We start from the raw sequence: 15,827 nt of genomic DNA, 5'->3' as shown, positions 1-15,827 counted from the left end.
TGCAAATATTGCCTAAACCACTATTACTCCGCCCCAACTACCAGAGACACAACTGAGCTAAAGGAAACTTCATATTAGCATCCCCAGCCTTAGAGCTTTGATGCAAGCAGGAGCCATGTTGGAAAACAAAACCCCAGAAAAATACAGGGTTCTAATTACAGCATCAACCATCCTGCTTAGGCCTATATCCTGTTGCTCACCTTCAAGACAAAAAAACTTATGTATCATCAACCTTTAAGATCACATGGAACAGTATGATCCTAATAAACTTTTGTTGATATCTTCTTTAGTATGAGGATATTAAACTTTTTTGACTTGTCTTCTTCCGCTCCTATTTAACCATAAGGTCCCATCAGGAGAAAGCTGCAGTTTGAATTGCGGGGCTAAATATTCCTGACCCATCTGACCCATTTTCTATTTCGACGGACCTCACTTAGCAGTGAGGTCAGACCCAAACCAAACAGCCAAAGCCACATCACACCTAGCAGAAAACTGATAAAAAAAAACGGGGGGCTCAACAGGACAGCCAAAATGTCTTGTTTTGAACTCTGTTTCACAGGTATCTCCTGAAGGAAATGATCATTTCACTGAGGAAATCCAGATTCTGTCTCACAATTAGTTCCCTTCTAAGCTACTTCTGTTGAGAAAAAAAAAAAAAGAAGGCCCAAACTTGATACTAAAGGATGCCTTGCAACCTATGTCACCACACCAAACTATCCACATAACCATACTAATTTGACATATAGTACTTTCTACCAGGAGTTGTCCTTGGAACATGTTATAGATGACATTTAATTTTTGGAAGGATCAACATGTTAGCAAGGGTGCAAATATGAGCCTTTACAGCTTATACTGATTTACATGATTTGGATTAAATCCCCTAATAAATGACATATATCATCCAATACATTGTGGGCTGAATTCATTCTTCCTTTGGATCATAACTGTACCCACTCTGTTCATTTAGGGCATTCAGTGCTTGCAGGTTTTGGTACACAACTTCAGGAGAATACTTTTCTTTGAACTCCGACATGGGCTTCTAAACTTCTTCACGAAACAAATGGTACTTCCACATTAAAATGAAAATTAATGCAGATATTTGGGCATTCTATGTAATTGATTTAAGAGTCAGAGAGTGAGGCAAGAGAATCAGAAATTGCAGTTAGATAGTGGAGGCTAACAATATCAAACATCAAGGATGCAATTGAATTTATTCAAGAACACATGCACCTCTTCGACCATGGCTCTCTAGGAATAAAAAAAAAATACTCCAACACCAGTAGAACAAAACTCAAAACCCATATTCCAAAAGAAACTACAAGAACAGCATGTCAAAAACAATGAATAATTGAGACGTATCAATATGGGTGTATCATCAATTCACTCTTCCTAAGCAAAATCCAAGGGAAAAATAGAAAAGACTCAAGGAATTCATGAGGGAGCAGCAATATTGGAATTAGAGAGCTTAAGGCACTCACTTTGGCACCTCCTAAGACAAATATCATTCCAATTGGGCACTTGGTGTTGGTTAACACAAACAGTTCTTGCACAAGCATCCGTGCAGGCATCAATCTCAGAAACCCCGCATACTGTAACACAAGTATCAGGAGTTGGGTCTTTAGAAAGTGCACTAACCTTCTTCAGCATCCTCTTGGACGTGCATACTCTCTCGCACACAAAATTGTCATCCGACCTCTTCTCACGCCCTCCTGAGCTCGTCAAGCTCTGCTCTTCTGCCCGCCTTCTCTTCATCCTGAGGGCTTGTCCAGCTACTACAGCCGGTATGGCTGCCCCTAATAGCGACCACCATATATCCACCATTACTGCTGAAAGCACAATCGTTATACGAAACCCCCCATCACACGATGTCAGTAGGAATGAAAATTTTAAAACAGGTTTCAATTCATCTACATAGATATGCAGAGTAAATTCAGGGTTTTACAGGAATCAATAAGCCTCTGTTCGGTGATTCAGAAAATATGGAAAAGAGAGGAAATAAGAATTTTGAAATTTCAATTTTATTTACTTATGTCCCAATTAAAGAACGACAATTATAAACTGAAAGAACAAGAGACAAACACAAGTCCCCCAAAACTGTGTTTCGTTTCTTTCTCTTCGTTTTCTACGCAACCAAATGGAGGGCGAAAGAAGAGCAAAGTAGCGAGAGTGTAAAAATGATTGAGGGAAGAGCCCTAGATTTGAAATATAAAAGTTCAATGTTGTTGATAAGTCCATATCCAAAAAAGAAAAAATCTGGGGCAACAATGAAAAGAGAACTTCGCACCTGATATTCTAGAGAGAGAAAGAGGGTTTAAACTGCGGGGTTTATCTGAGGAAGGACGATGCGCTGCGATGAAATTGGATGTGAAACCGTGCACCCCGGCGCATGTTGGGCTGACCCAGGCGATATGGGGCTGGTTGGCTTACTTTATCAAATGATGCTAATATAATTGGATGTCATCTTGTTTCTCCTGTGGGGTTTATATGTCCTATGCTTAAAAATCATTCTTTTAATGATGATTTTGCAGTAGAAACCTCGTCTTTAATCATTTGTTTCAAAAAATTCATGTTTTCAAGCCAATAAAAGAGAAAATAAATTGATTGAGATGTTGCATTCATGGTTAGAATGTGAAGACAAGTCCAAAAATTGGTTGCAAAGAGTTCAAAAGAGAAAAAAAGAAAGGAAAGCCAAGTAATAGTTTTTGAAGATAATTTTTAAAAATAGTTTTTTAGAAATAGGTTTTTAAAATTGTTCTTCAATTATTGTACAATAAAAATTTATAATACTTTTAACATGTTTTTAATATTTTAAAAATATATTTTATATCTAATGTTTTATTTTTAATTATTTTATATATTTGTATAATTATTTTTTAAAATAACTTTAAGAAAAATAAATAAAAATAGCAAGAAACAACTAACCGATGTATTTGAAAATACCATATTTTTAGTTCTTATAAATCCAAAACAAAAAACAAAAAATAATTTTTTTTTAGCTGAAAGTGTTACACAATTTATTTTGATTAAGTCTAGAGTTAAATCTAAGCCAAAAAGCAATTGTGGTCAACATGTTTAAGAAAATCATTTCGAAAATAGGGGTAAATTGGGAGAAATTTTTTTAAACCCTACCTTTTCCTACCTTGCTTATACTTTAATGTCATTCTCACATTTTATGGATTTCAAAATTTCCCTCCTATATATTATGTTAAATAAAATTTTATTATAATTGTTTTTTTTTCTTTCAAATTTTGACATATATAAAATATTGTTTTCCATAAAAAAAAAAAAATTATAGATGAGAAAATAAAGGTTAAACTTAAATGAGAAAAACACCCAGAGGGGGGTGAATTGAGTTTTTCAAAAATTTTTCCAACACAACAAATTAGCATAATAGAAGCAAAAAATAAAGAGATAGAGTTAGAGAAGACAAACTCAGATTTTATAGTGGTTCGACACTTCCTTACCTACGTCCACTCTCCTTAATTTCCTAACCGAGTGAGGGTTCCATTAACTTGAAGCTTCAACCAAACTTCCAATCTTCTTTACACTTAGATTCCGACTTCAATTGACTCTTACACAATCTCTTCAAGATTCAACTCACTTAAAGGTTTTAACACTCAATTTTTACAATAATGAATCTCTCAATTTAGTTCAATGATAATTCAAATACAAATCAAAGTTAGGATGACTCACAATGGTGCACTAAAATATGTGAGTGAAGATTTAATGCACCAATAAAGAAATGAGAGCTTTTAAGGTAATAACAAGTGATAAATAATTGAATGCAAGTGTTCTTTATGTCATAAATGAAGTTAAACTCTCAATTTATAAGTTTATAACCTCAGGAGTCAAGAAAAACAAAAAGCAATCTCAATCGATCGAGTTGGGGGTCAATCGGTTCACTAGCCGTTGGGGCATTTAATGTTTTGGCAAGTTATTGCTACTTTGACCGGACCTCGACTGGAGGTCGTGAGGATACCTCAACTGGGAATGGAAGACTACTGGATGAGAGAGAGTGTTTTCAGCACTCCTCGACCGAACCTCGATTGGACAAGGGCAACTGGTCGATCGGTTCCCTAGTCGGTTGAACTGGTTGGCCAGTGTCTCGATCAATTTAGCCTTTTGGTCTCGAAAACCAATCTTTTTATGTTTTTTTTTTTCCTTTCTAACACTTAGGCAAAATATTTAGGTAATCTAATATGTCAATTTTGAAATGTTTTGCCTAAGGTACGTTTGATAAAACTCGAGTTTTAATAAAATTGTAACTTTAAATAATAAATCGAGTTTCCCAAAGATGCATGAAATGAAATGTAAAACTTAAGTGCATCTATGCATTCATCTTATAATTGTTTCATATGATTAAATGTTTTCCAAATGTTTTGTATCCATTAGGTCATTTGATGAAATTTCAAAATAATACCTGAGATTCTTTATAAATCAAGCCAATTAGTAACTCAACCATGGTTTGTTATTATCAAAACCTGATTAAAGAATCATTGGGCTAACAATAGATATTTACAATATTTATTAATTTATACATTTTAATTATTTTTAACACAATTTAACATTTTATAAATAAAAAATAAAAAACTATATATATATATTTTTAAAAAGATTAAACGGGGTAAAGCGGATGGGTAGCCCACTCCATCCTGTTTAAAATTGTTTTTCGTGTGGAAGAGAATATATATAAATAAACGAAACAAAATTGAGATGAAAAATCGTCTTAGACCCACTCATCGTCGTCTTTAGTCAAAATCTAAAACCACTTTGTATGAGGACTATTAGTTTTTTAAAAAAGAATACCTTTTATTATTAATTATTGAGAATTATTTTAAAAATAAGGTTTCTTTTTTTTTTTAAAAAAAACCATATTTTAAGTGTTTTAAGATATTAAAAAAAACTAATTACAAAAAACGATTAAATATAAAGTATCACATATCAAAATTAATTTAAAAAAATAGAAAACATTCTCAAAATATTATATAATTATTTTTGAAAACTAGTGTTAAGAATAGTTTTGGAAAATGTTCCAAAGAGATTCACAAAGGTCGGAGCTTTTTATATGTGAGTATTGTACAAAACGAAATGCTAATATTTTGTTTTATCCAAGGTTTCTATTATTTTAATCATCCAATAGAATAATGTGCGGTTTTGTTTTGTTAATGGATGATCCATCATCCACCATTGTTGGGTTTTTTTGCACTTTTTTTTTTTGCCAAAACGCGCCGTTTCAGATCTCGATCGCTTCGAAGTCGAAACGGCGCAGGACATGCGGCGTCCGGGAATTCTCTGCTACAGTCGAGCAGACTTCAGCATTCTACTGCTTGTTTTGGAACGACGCCGTTCTGTGGGGCGAAGGAAAATGAAATAACCAAAACTTGAGGGTCGATTGTGGAGAAATTAGGGAAGGTTGAGGGCATTGAGGGGTGAAAATCAGAAAGAGGACTCCCTTGATCTACAGTAGTAGTTTCCCGAAAAAACGAAAAAGGAAAGAGGGGTGGGAAAGGCGAAGGAAGAAAGGGGCGGCGTCAAATCAGGAAGTGACAGAAGCCCATAAAAGGCTGGCCCTTTACTCTCTCTTCCCTCCAGTTTCAATACACCCTTTGGGTCCGAAGCAAATATTTTCTACATCCCCAATCTAGCTTACTGTAAGTACCCTTCTTCCCTAGGCTTTCTCTTTATGAGCAGTTGGGCTATATTGCCTCATGAAAATCTCAAAATATTGTGGCATTGTTGGTGTGATATGGGTCTGGGAAAGTATACGACAATCTGCACTAGCCACTAGTTTTGTTACTTGCCTTCTCCTTCCATGGAAACAACAAAAGGACACTGACGTGAATGAATTTTGAAAATAGTTTGATGGGTTTCATTTAGAATCAACTGAAGTGCAACAGATATCTCCATGATACCCACAAACAATGGGTTTCCTTATAGACTATGGCCTCTAATGGATTTTTATGGCATGGTTTGGTGAAGGGCTTTTCTTGCTAGGGGTGGCGCTTAAGATCAAGGCCTTCAAGAGAGAACCCTCTTATGATTTTCCATTGGGTTTCCCTTAGGTGGCCATAGTTATTGAAACAAATACCCCACCTAAGTTTTTGCGTAAATTCGTGGATTAAATTTTGGTGTTTCATGGTAAGTTAGATATTTAATTTCCTTTTATACAATTATGATTGCATTTGGGATGGTGTTAAATATTTAGTGCAAGGGAGTTGTCATTTATGCTTTGTAAATAACGGAAGATGGGTTTTTAAGTGTCTATAAGTCTATTCCGGCATTTTAATAATACGCTTCTTTAAGACTCTTTTAGCATGATTGCATCACTGTATATTATTGTTTTTTTCCCAAATTTAAAACAGTATAAACCAGTACAAAATTCTTATTTTTGTTACTTAAATTTCTCACATGTGGACGGTGAGTTGTGCTTGTAATTCTTTCTGATGCACTTGCTTGCAAAATAGATAACAAGCTACAAAGTTAATTATGAAAGGTAAACGTCTAGCAAGTAGTAAAAGTCATGTTGTCAAGGAAGAGGAAGAGAAAGCAGCTGATCAATTGAGGGGAAAGGTCTTGCCTGGGGATTTAATATGGGTCAGGCTCCGTGGGTTATCATGGTGGCCAGCTCAGGTATTTGAATTGCAATGTCTGCATGGTTTAGTCATTGGATGATATTTTTATACCACCAGATTATATTTGGCACCAACTTAGCTGTACGGAACAGTTTCTCTGTTTATTGACTAATCTATTTGACAGGTTGTTAATGAGAATGCTGTGAGTAGAAGCAATAAACCTGGTAATAGATCAGAGGATGAAGTTCTTGTTCGTGTGTATGGAACCTATAACTAGTGAGTGGCTTTATCCTTGATTGACTGTTTTCTGTTTTCACGGCTCTTTTACATTTGTATAGTTTGAAATCTTGTGTCTCTTGCAGCTTGTATGTGGATCCAATGAAATGTCGTTCTGAATTTGAGAATGTAAGTTCCAATACATAACCTCATTCATGTAGTCTATGATGCTGTTAAAATTCATTTTATGCACATCTATTTTTTTCTTTTCACTAGCTCCTTAGAACTTATCATGTCTAAGATCATATCTTTGAAATCTCAGATACTCAAGCAGAATAATTGTAGTTACAGAGAAATATTTCAGAAGGCTCTGGAGCAGGTAAACTCACCCCACCACACCCCCCCTTCCCCTTTCATTCATGCTACTTGTAATAAGGATATTAGTGTGGTAAATTTGCATTCCTTAGCTAGAAAACGGTTCTAGATGCTTGGGGTTAATAGCTTCTCCTATTCTTTGGATGTCTGTAGGATCTTCCTAGTGCTAAGTGTGGTAGATCGAAGGGGCGAGGATCCAAATCCAAAGGTTGGCTATTTTTTCTTATTGTATGGGTTGTGTTCTTTATGATTACTCTTTCCATGGATCACTTCTCCCTTTGCATTCATAGAGTTAATATTTATTAGTTGAACATTGAATACAATTATGCCTAGCTAATAACGCGAGGATCCAAGTCCAAAGGTTGGCTATTTTTTCTTAATGTATGGGTTGTGTTCTTTATGATTACTCTTTCCTTGGACCACTTGTCCCTTTGCATTCATAGTGTTAATATTTATTAGTTGAACATTGAATTCAGTTATGCCTATCTAATAAGTGTTAGTTGAATCTAATTGTACTTTGGGTTTTGTAGTTAGGACAGAAACATTGCAGTATAAGCCAGGAATGAGGTTTTAACAAAATATATATGTTTATTATCATATTGTTGTTGAAGTGGATGCCTGATAAAATAAATATTGATGAAAATTTTGAATGGAACTTCTGGTTATGCTAGAAGGGATTGTAAAGCAATACTAAAAGAAAATCTTTACCATATCCACACATAGAACACCACTTTTATATGGTTTCTAGTAGCTAGATTAACATAACATCAAACCATGGAAATACTGCATATTAGTATTCTTTTCTTTAAGTAGCTACAAAATTTCATTTTGCTATGACCTAAGGGCAGAGAACTAAATATAAACATGGTATTGCAACTAGGACATTATGTGTTCTGGTAGAGAAATAATTGTAAGCACTATTAATAATTCTTGCAACAAATGCGTTAAATTGATTAATATGGTTTTTTTATGCTAGGATTAGAGGATATCTCACAGGCAAGTTGTCCTATATTCATTTATAATTAGTGAAATCATTAGATTGTTTCTCTCCCAGTTAAAGTAATTGTTAAATCAGTTCCATTTCAATTTGATTCCCAAAGTTTGAAGTGGTATTTCAATGAGTTGTTTCCTTTATTGTCCACAGCTAATAGATCCAATGTGTTGTTAGCATAAGATATTTAATGTACTCTGGCACTGTTGTTGTCAATATTGGATTTATGTTATTATTTACCTTATTTGCATCAAGTGGGGAATTTATTTTTGCAAGGTGGGCCAATCGAGGCTTTGATTCTCTTGGCTGTATGTGTTTTTTTTTCCTCTCCTTTTCCCCTCCTTTTTACTGATGATTATTGGGAGAGTGCCTTTTTGAGAATGCAGCAAGGCTTTGATTTTCTTTGTTCCTCTTTTTTGGTTCATTATTTTTGGAAGAGTGGGGGGGAGGATGCTGCCTCATTGGAAATAGGATTTGAGGTGCTTTGGGTGTTCTAGGTGTTCAAGTGGTTTGATTCAAGACAGAAACCAGTTAACACAGAGATTAACAGAAAAGAAAAGAAAATAAGTTGAGGAATAATAAAGAAATATGGGCAATCAATCTCAGGTTTCCCAAGTAAACTTGCTTTTTGTTGTATATGGGACACTGGTGGTTTTATGGCATGATCTCTCTTCAAATTGTAGCAAGGATGCATCCCTTAATTGTGCTAATGAAAAATTTATTGCACAAAGTAGAAGGGTGAGGCACTGGTATTCTTTCGGTATGCCGCATACTGATTAGGAAAAAAAATAGATCCAGCAAAACTAATGAAGGCTATGGAAATCTAGCTACTCTCAGGAGGGAGCATCTCTTACCATAACCATTTTGGGCTATTCAATTTCATCTGACGTAACCATGCTGAATTTAAGTGAGACTGAAAGCCAAAAAAGTTGACCCAACTCGGCCATGTGCATTTTTAATGGAACAGCTTTCTTTGATAGTTTGGTAGATCAGGTGTACTTCTGATATTTAAGCTTCCAATTGTCTGGAGCCTAGATCTGCAACGCATTCTAGTACTTTTAGGACACCAGATTTACTTCCTTCAGAAGAAAGCGGTGCTGTGGTCATGGTTAACAACATATTGGCCACTTAATCAATCTAGGATGCTGAGTATTGGAATGGCCAGGTGGAGGTGGTACTTTTTGTTTTTTTAGGCATGATCTTATGATTATAATAGGAGTTGAGCGTTGGGATTGGGGGGTGCTCTTTTATCAAAAGTTGTAGTATCATTTGAAATTGTTTTGTATTTGCTTTCAAATGTGGAATAGCTGGTGGAAATGAGATGTAATTTTCATTTTTCAAGTTGACTTGATAATCTCTTGATAAATGTTATTCTTGATTATAATTGCATTTATACTTGCAAAATAGTTTACCCAACATCATCTTTGTTTCTAGCTACAAACTTACAATGACATAACAAACCGTGGATATCTTTGCTAGATGATGAATCAAATGGCTGACACATCATATGGACAATTTTATGAGAATCATAAGTAGAGAAGAAGGATAAACACCATGGATCTATAATTTCCATGCAGTTAGCCAGCCTAAAATAAGTACACTGCTGCCTCTCCTTACATCCTATTATTCACCTAATATGCTTGATACTCATCAGTTTGGAGCTGGTCAATACAATCACTGCTAAGATGCTCTTTATTGTGGTTAGATTTCCCTTGTTTGTGTAGACCATTTTTGTTTGTTGCTTGTTTTGGGTTGTTTCTGTGTATACTACCTGAATACATAGGGTGCCCCCCTCCTTTTGGGTGCATCTTAATACATGATCTTGTTGTCTAAAAAAAAAAATCAGTGCTACTAAAATATTAAAACCGTGTTTAGTTCAATGGATTTAGAAAGAATTATGTGGCAAACTTACCTCATCTTGAATTATAACTTGGCTCAATGGCCTTCCTCTTGTCCTTATTTTGTGTGGATGAAAACCAAATCTTCCGGTTACTGGTGTAATCTATTTTTGTAATGATAAAATAAGTATATGGAATTTATAGAATACAGGCTTTCAAATGCAGTTGCAGTTATCTGTTGACTTGATATTTGTTTAGGATTAATCCATTCAACATTATCCTAATTGGCTTGTTGATATGGATTTAGTTTGAGACTTGGATTATAAAGAATGAACTCATGTTCACCCAAAAATGTGGAGAAGAATTAATGAAATGGTACCTTTTTTCACAGAAGTCATGGTATAGCTATTAATATCTTCACAATTTTACTCTCTCCTTTGTTTTTTTTTTTGGATATATTTGCTTTTTACCTAAAATAAAGCTCTGATTTTTCCACAATCACAATTACTTAAAACAGAGAACTATGTATTCTAAATATAGTTGCGTTGCATTCCTGTGTCTACATTTTGGGTGGTGGATATCCAGCACCTCATAGTTGTGTTGGAATGATACTCATTTGCATCCATATACCATAGATCGTTGTTCATCTCATCACTACTCATTAGCGTTTTGTTTCAATTGATAATTTATTTAAAAAAAAGAAAAATCTAATAATTGGTCAAACAACGTTGTGCAGAAAGAAGTAGAATAGTCTGCTAAAGACGAAAACTTGAAGTAAAAATGAACTGAAAACAACCAGGAAATAGAAGCTTCCAAAACTGTGAGTTTGGTTTTGATCTTTTAGCATCCTGTTTTCCTTGGAAACCATATGCTTATTTTCTAGTATGACTGCAAAGGCAATATATATAAAACTGTTTTCAGACATTTGGTGCCTCAGAAAAACATCATCCAGCTGTAAGTTTTCAAGGAACTAGAGCATGGAAGGCTGATCTCGTTGCTAAAATTTCTAAGGTCAATGTTTCAAAAAAATTGAAGGAACAAAGCAGCTTAGTGTTAAGAAGAATAACTTGGTGGATAATTGAACTTTTCTGAGCTGTGGCTGGTTACATTTTTGCACTTCTTTTTATGAGTTTGTGTTCTGAACTTGCATTGCATTTCCATACATAAATGGTCCCAGGCAAAGTTTTCTCCAAGAAGACAATTGCCTGGCAATTTAAAGCAAATGATGGTAAAGAATGGCAATTTGCTGACAGAAAGTGCTGAGGAAGTGGAAAGCAAAACCTTTAAAGAGAATGGGGAACTGAAGAAACTCAAACTGAAGAGGCCAAGTGCCAAGTGGGAAGCAAAATGCAAAACCTCTAAGCAAAATGGGGTGCAGAAGGAACCAAAGCCAACTAGCCTGAGCAATGAAGATGATACAAAATGCAGAACCTCTCAGCATAGTGGGGTGCAAAAGAAACACAATCCAAATAGCTTAAGCACTGATGCTAAAAAAGAAGCAAAAAGCAAAACTGTTAAGGATGCAGGGTTGCAGAAAAAACTTGTGCCAAATAGCCCAAGTGCACGCAAGGAAGCGAAAGGAAAAACTCCTAAGCAAGATGTGGTGCAGAAGAAACTTGAGTTGATTGATGCAAAAGAGCAAAGCAATACCCCTACGCAAGATGGTGTACTGCAAAAAAAACGCAGGCCAAGTAGCCAATGCTATGAGGAGGCATCAGAAAGTAAAACCTTGAAACAAGATGGGGCACAAAAGAAACTCAAGCTAAATAGCCCAAGCACTGAGAAGGAAGCAAAAAGGAAAACCTCTAAAAAGGATGACATGCTGAAGAAGCTCAATTCGAATAGCCCATGCACGGTTAGTAAGCTCTCCTTTTTTTTCCCATTCTCTGTAAGCTTGTACCTTCTACCACATGTTGATCCATAAATTTGAAACTGTCCTTAGGCAACATCTTCAACAAGGAAGACTAGTGAAAAAATATCTTCAAGGAAGTCTCACATACTCAATGCACGGAGAATGAGAGTTATGCGGAGCCTTGGTCTCACTGCTCCTTCTGGATCTCCGTTTGATAGAAATGGACATACTTAGCTTAGCTAGGTATCTTTTAAAATCCTCAGAAAGTTTTCTGTTCAGTGGCATGGTATAGGTCCACTAATTTTTGCAAGTTTCATCATTGTGTGACTAGTGAGAATTTTTTGTTTATACCCAGTTTGAATACATGGTCATTGGACTTATGCTCCTTGCCTTTTTTCTTGTCCAGTGCAAGGCTTGCACATAAGGTTTGTGAAGGCCATGTTAATCTTAACTTGATATGAATTGAAATATCCCATCTGGATGTTGGGTCTGGATTCTGTGAATTGAACTATGTGTTGTTACCTTTTTGTTAGACTTTGTGAAGGCAATGTTAATCTTAACCCAATATGGGTACTTACTTTCAGTAGATGGGTGATTGAAGAATCTTCAACGAGTAAGAGCTCTCTCTCTCTCTCTTTCACACACACACACACACACACACATGCATGCATATGCGCACACACACATGAACGACATGCTGATATGCCCACACAATGATTAAAGACCATATCTGATCCTATGGTTCACAAACTTCCAAAAAAATCTAAAACATGGTTTCTCTTCAACATATGATCTGAACTGGCTGAAATAACTAGGAATATTTATACAATCTTTTTTTGTGTCAAGGATTAAACTACTTCTCACCAATAAATTGTGTACTGTGAATGGTTGTAATTTTTATTAATCTTTTTAGTTATAATGGCAAAGACTTAGCAATGGGATGATATTAAATACAAATATTGGTTACTGCAATTAATTGAATGTCATGGATATGTTGTTGAAACTGAATGCTTTGTGAAAATTTCATTGATCTCCTTCTGTTGTACAAACTAATTATGATTTGGCTCTGTCCAAGTACAATGATATTTTGTGCTCAATTTTATGGTATAATGTTGTATTTATCTCTGGTAATTTGATGAAATGCTATGCACTGAAGCATACTGTACATGAAGATGTAACCAATAGGAAAGAGATTATCCTCAAGAACTTCATGGATTATTTGGTTCAACAGTAGTTTGACTCGTATGAACTGTTACTAGTAACTTTTGATTTCATAATAGTTGAATATTGTAATTGGTATGTGCTTTTCTCAGTTTTCCTCCCTTTTAAGGTGTCAATTTGATGTCAAAAGTCTTACATTTGAAATTGTTGCAGGAAACCTTAATCTTGATGTTGGTTACAATCTGATGCTGCTTTTGTGGTGTGCACATAGACCAAAACCAAGCATGTAGTGTAAAAGGAAAATTATGATACAGACTACTGTGTCATAGTCTTACCAACTCATACCATGATTTTATGTCTAGATCATACACCATGCGAGTTGGAATCACTCCTTGAGGAATGTTTCAGTTCCTGTTTTGTCTTTGGCCCTTGGTGATGTTAGACAAACATGGATGTCTACAATCAAGTTGATGGGGTAGGGTTTTTATCTTTTAGGGTTTAAGGAACAAGGGATAAGGTTTATGACGACGGATATATATATATAGAAAAATAGAGAGATAGAAATCTTATGATCTCATTAAGTAAAAAAAACTGATATTATTTAATTATTTTATCTCGATTTATATCAATTAGTCTTATTTATAAGCTTTCTAAACAAATCCAAATTTTACTAAGATTCTAATAACATATTTGACTTAAATTCAATTTCTTCTATAACCTAACTTTAATAATTAGAAACTTCTAATTTAGCTTCAAAATGGGGTAGGTTTTTTTATCTTGTAGGGTTTAAGTAAAGGAAGAAGGATAAAGTTTATGACATAGAATCTCATTAATACAAAAAAAACTGACATTGTTTAATCATTTTATCTCGGTTCGAGAGGCTCGACTGCTGGTTGGTCACGAATCTGGTCTGATTCATCCATTTGATTCGGGCAGCCTTTGAACCAGCATCGAAACCGCCGGAACAGGTTGACCTGGCTGGTTTTGGCTGAACCGAACAGTTCAAAAAAACCCCCTTCTCTTTTCCCCATTTCCAGTTCCGCCTCAGCCGTCGTGACCCTTCTGCTCCTAGCGTGCGCCTCCAGCCTCAGCTGGCCCCATCTTCTGTTGCCAGCCTGCGCCACCCCACCCCCACCCCACCACCACATCCTTCTTCTGCTCCGAATATGCTCCAAGCGTGCGCCCCCACCACCCTCTTCTTCCTCTTCTCCTATTACGCACTGCCTCTCTTCCCCCTTCCTTTTCAGTTGTCCTTTTACTTCCTCATGGATTTTTTTATTTTTGTTTTTATTATTATTTTATTTACCTTATTAGTTTATATCCATTATTTTATGTTTTCTATTTTAATTTAAATTCATGAAAATGTTATAATTTTAAATAAATTTATGATTTTAAAATAAGTTTTGGATTTAAAAATAAATTTAAAATTTTGATTTTAATTTTAATTTCTAATTTCAAACTTTTTTTTTCTGATTTGTAAATAATTTTATGATTTTCAAATAAAATTTTAATTTTTAAATAATATATAAATTTTAATTTTAATTTTTATAATTATTTTAAATTTTAATAATATATAAATTATATATTTATAACAACACTGATTCAATCATGATTTAATCAATGAATCGTGAATTGATAATTTTTTCGATTTAATGATCAATTTGATTTTTAAAACATTGTTTATTTCTTTCATTGCTTTTCTTGAGTAGATCTTGGAAATTCATTCTTATCACTTGTTAGCCAAGTTCATAAGCATGGATGGTGAAGGGAAGGTTTTCAGTAGCTTGTACATATTTGACTGGGGTGGGGTATGGGTATTGGGACAGTAAGGTTTTTACTGTTCCCATTCCTGGTTACTTTAAGCTTTGTCTCAACCATTCTCTCTGCATTTTTCCTTTCCTCTCCCCATATCTTTGCTTTCCCCAGCCTTTAAAAGTCTGAACTAGTGAAGAAATCCTCATCAGAGAAATGGATGGTGGTCAATTTTGAAGAGACTAGGCCCCACACTAGGGTCAGGGAATGGAATATAAAAGGACATCAGGTCTTTGCTGGGGGCCTTCCGTTCTTTTCATTCCTGCTCTTAATTTTTGAAGGTAAAAAGCCTAATAGGTAGGGTGGGGGATGGGTGTGAACCAAAAGGGTTGTTCATGCCTTAAACCCCATGTCTTCCCTAACAAATATTTCCATTAAGCATATATAAATTTGAACTCAAACCAACCTGATCTGGGGGTCTGACAAGAAGCTCACATGAATATTGAAGCTTGGTTGATGAAGACAAAGGAGGCAGGTACAGTTGTGGACCCAAAGTGCAAGACAGAATGAGGGATGGGAACCTGTCTGTTTGCAGTGTGTATGTAGACGTCATCCTGGTAGCCAAGAATTAGGAATTTTGTTCCTGCACTGCCTTGCCCTGCCCTGACCTCCTTGTCTCTCCTTGCCTGCCATTAGATGTTGATTTTACTCTTTACTTTTCATTATAATAAATGGTGCTGTGGGGGCCTCGCATCCAGAGCCAGCATTGCCTTTCTTCACCTGTTTTTGAGCGTTCAGACGTCCCTCCTCATTCAACACTAATTCATCATAACAGGCCGCACGTTTTAGCAATCTATTATTGTATGCAACTCTAGTTGTAATATATTTTTGAGAAAGTAACATTGATTTTCTTGAAAAAGCATTCCAAGTATCAACAGAACTTGGGATGAATATTCATGTATGCATGCTTCTGCATACAATTAGGGGCTCTGGGATGGCACTGTGGAAGGAGACAACCTGCTGAAATTTGAATTGATACGTCCGGCGGATACATTCCATAATAAAGGACA

At 35.3% G+C, this 15,827-nt stretch overlaps 2 protein-coding genes across 5 annotated transcripts; one reads left to right on the top strand and one right to left on the bottom strand.

Moving 5' to 3' along the window:
- Positions 1-1,185: 1,185 nt before the first annotated feature.
- LOC100255697 (uncharacterized) lies at positions 1,186-1,939 on the bottom strand. The gene has a single exon (XM_010666100.3). It carries the CDS (start codon positions 1,819-1,821, stop codon positions 1,432-1,434), a length of 390 nt encoding a protein of 129 aa, XP_010664402.1. The 5' UTR covers positions 1,822-1,939; the 3' UTR covers positions 1,186-1,431.
- Positions 1,940-5,166: 3,227 nt separating this feature from the next.
- On the top strand, positions 5,167-13,405 carry LOC100250519 (uncharacterized). Of its 4 annotated transcripts, none has more exons than XM_059734926.1 (8): positions 5,167-6,138; positions 6,465-6,630; positions 6,757-6,848; positions 6,935-6,977; positions 7,111-7,167; positions 7,317-7,371; positions 11,246-11,847; positions 13,219-13,405. In XM_059734926.1, the coding sequence occupies exons 2-8, from the start codon at positions 6,487-6,489 to the stop codon at positions 13,249-13,251; spliced, it is 1,026 nt and encodes a 341-aa protein (XP_059590909.1). In that variant the 5' UTR covers positions 5,167-6,138; positions 6,465-6,486; the 3' UTR covers positions 13,252-13,405. The 4 variants fall into 4 exon arrangements, with proteins under 4 accessions (XP_059590909.1, XP_059590910.1, XP_010664400.1 ...); XM_059734927.1 differs by lacking the exon at positions 13,219-13,405 and adding an exon at positions 11,935-12,427 and having other exon boundaries at positions 5,170-5,651; positions 6,494-6,630; XM_010666098.3 differs by lacking the exon at positions 13,219-13,405 and adding an exon at positions 11,935-12,427 and having other exon boundaries at positions 5,170-6,138.
- Positions 13,406-15,827: the final 2,422 nt, after the last annotated feature.

Source organism: Vitis vinifera, chromosome 18 (genome assembly GCF_030704535.1).
Source record: "Vitis vinifera cultivar Pinot Noir 40024 chromosome 18, ASM3070453v1".
NCBI classification, from domain to species: Eukaryota; Viridiplantae; Streptophyta; class Magnoliopsida; order Vitales; family Vitaceae; genus Vitis; species Vitis vinifera.
Note: the sequence above shows the minus strand (reverse complement) of the source record. Positions and strands in the feature narration are given on the sequence as shown.

Coding starts and splice junctions, on each gene's coding strand:
- LOC100255697 (XM_010666100.3), bottom strand. CDS start 1,821: ATGGTGGATATATGGTGGTCGCTATTAGGGGCAGCCATACCGGCTGTA.
- LOC100250519 (XM_010666098.3), top strand. CDS start 6,487: ATGAAAGGTAAACGTCTAGCAAGTAGTAAAAGTCATGTTGTCAAGGAA. Junction 6,631..6,756: donor TATCATGGTGGCCAGCTCAG/GTATTTGAATTG, acceptor TCTATTTGACAG/GTTGTTAATGAGAATGCTGT. Junction 11,848..11,934: donor ATTCGAATAGCCCATGCACG/GTTAGTAAGCTC, acceptor AACTGTCCTTAG/GCAACATCTTCAACAAGGAA.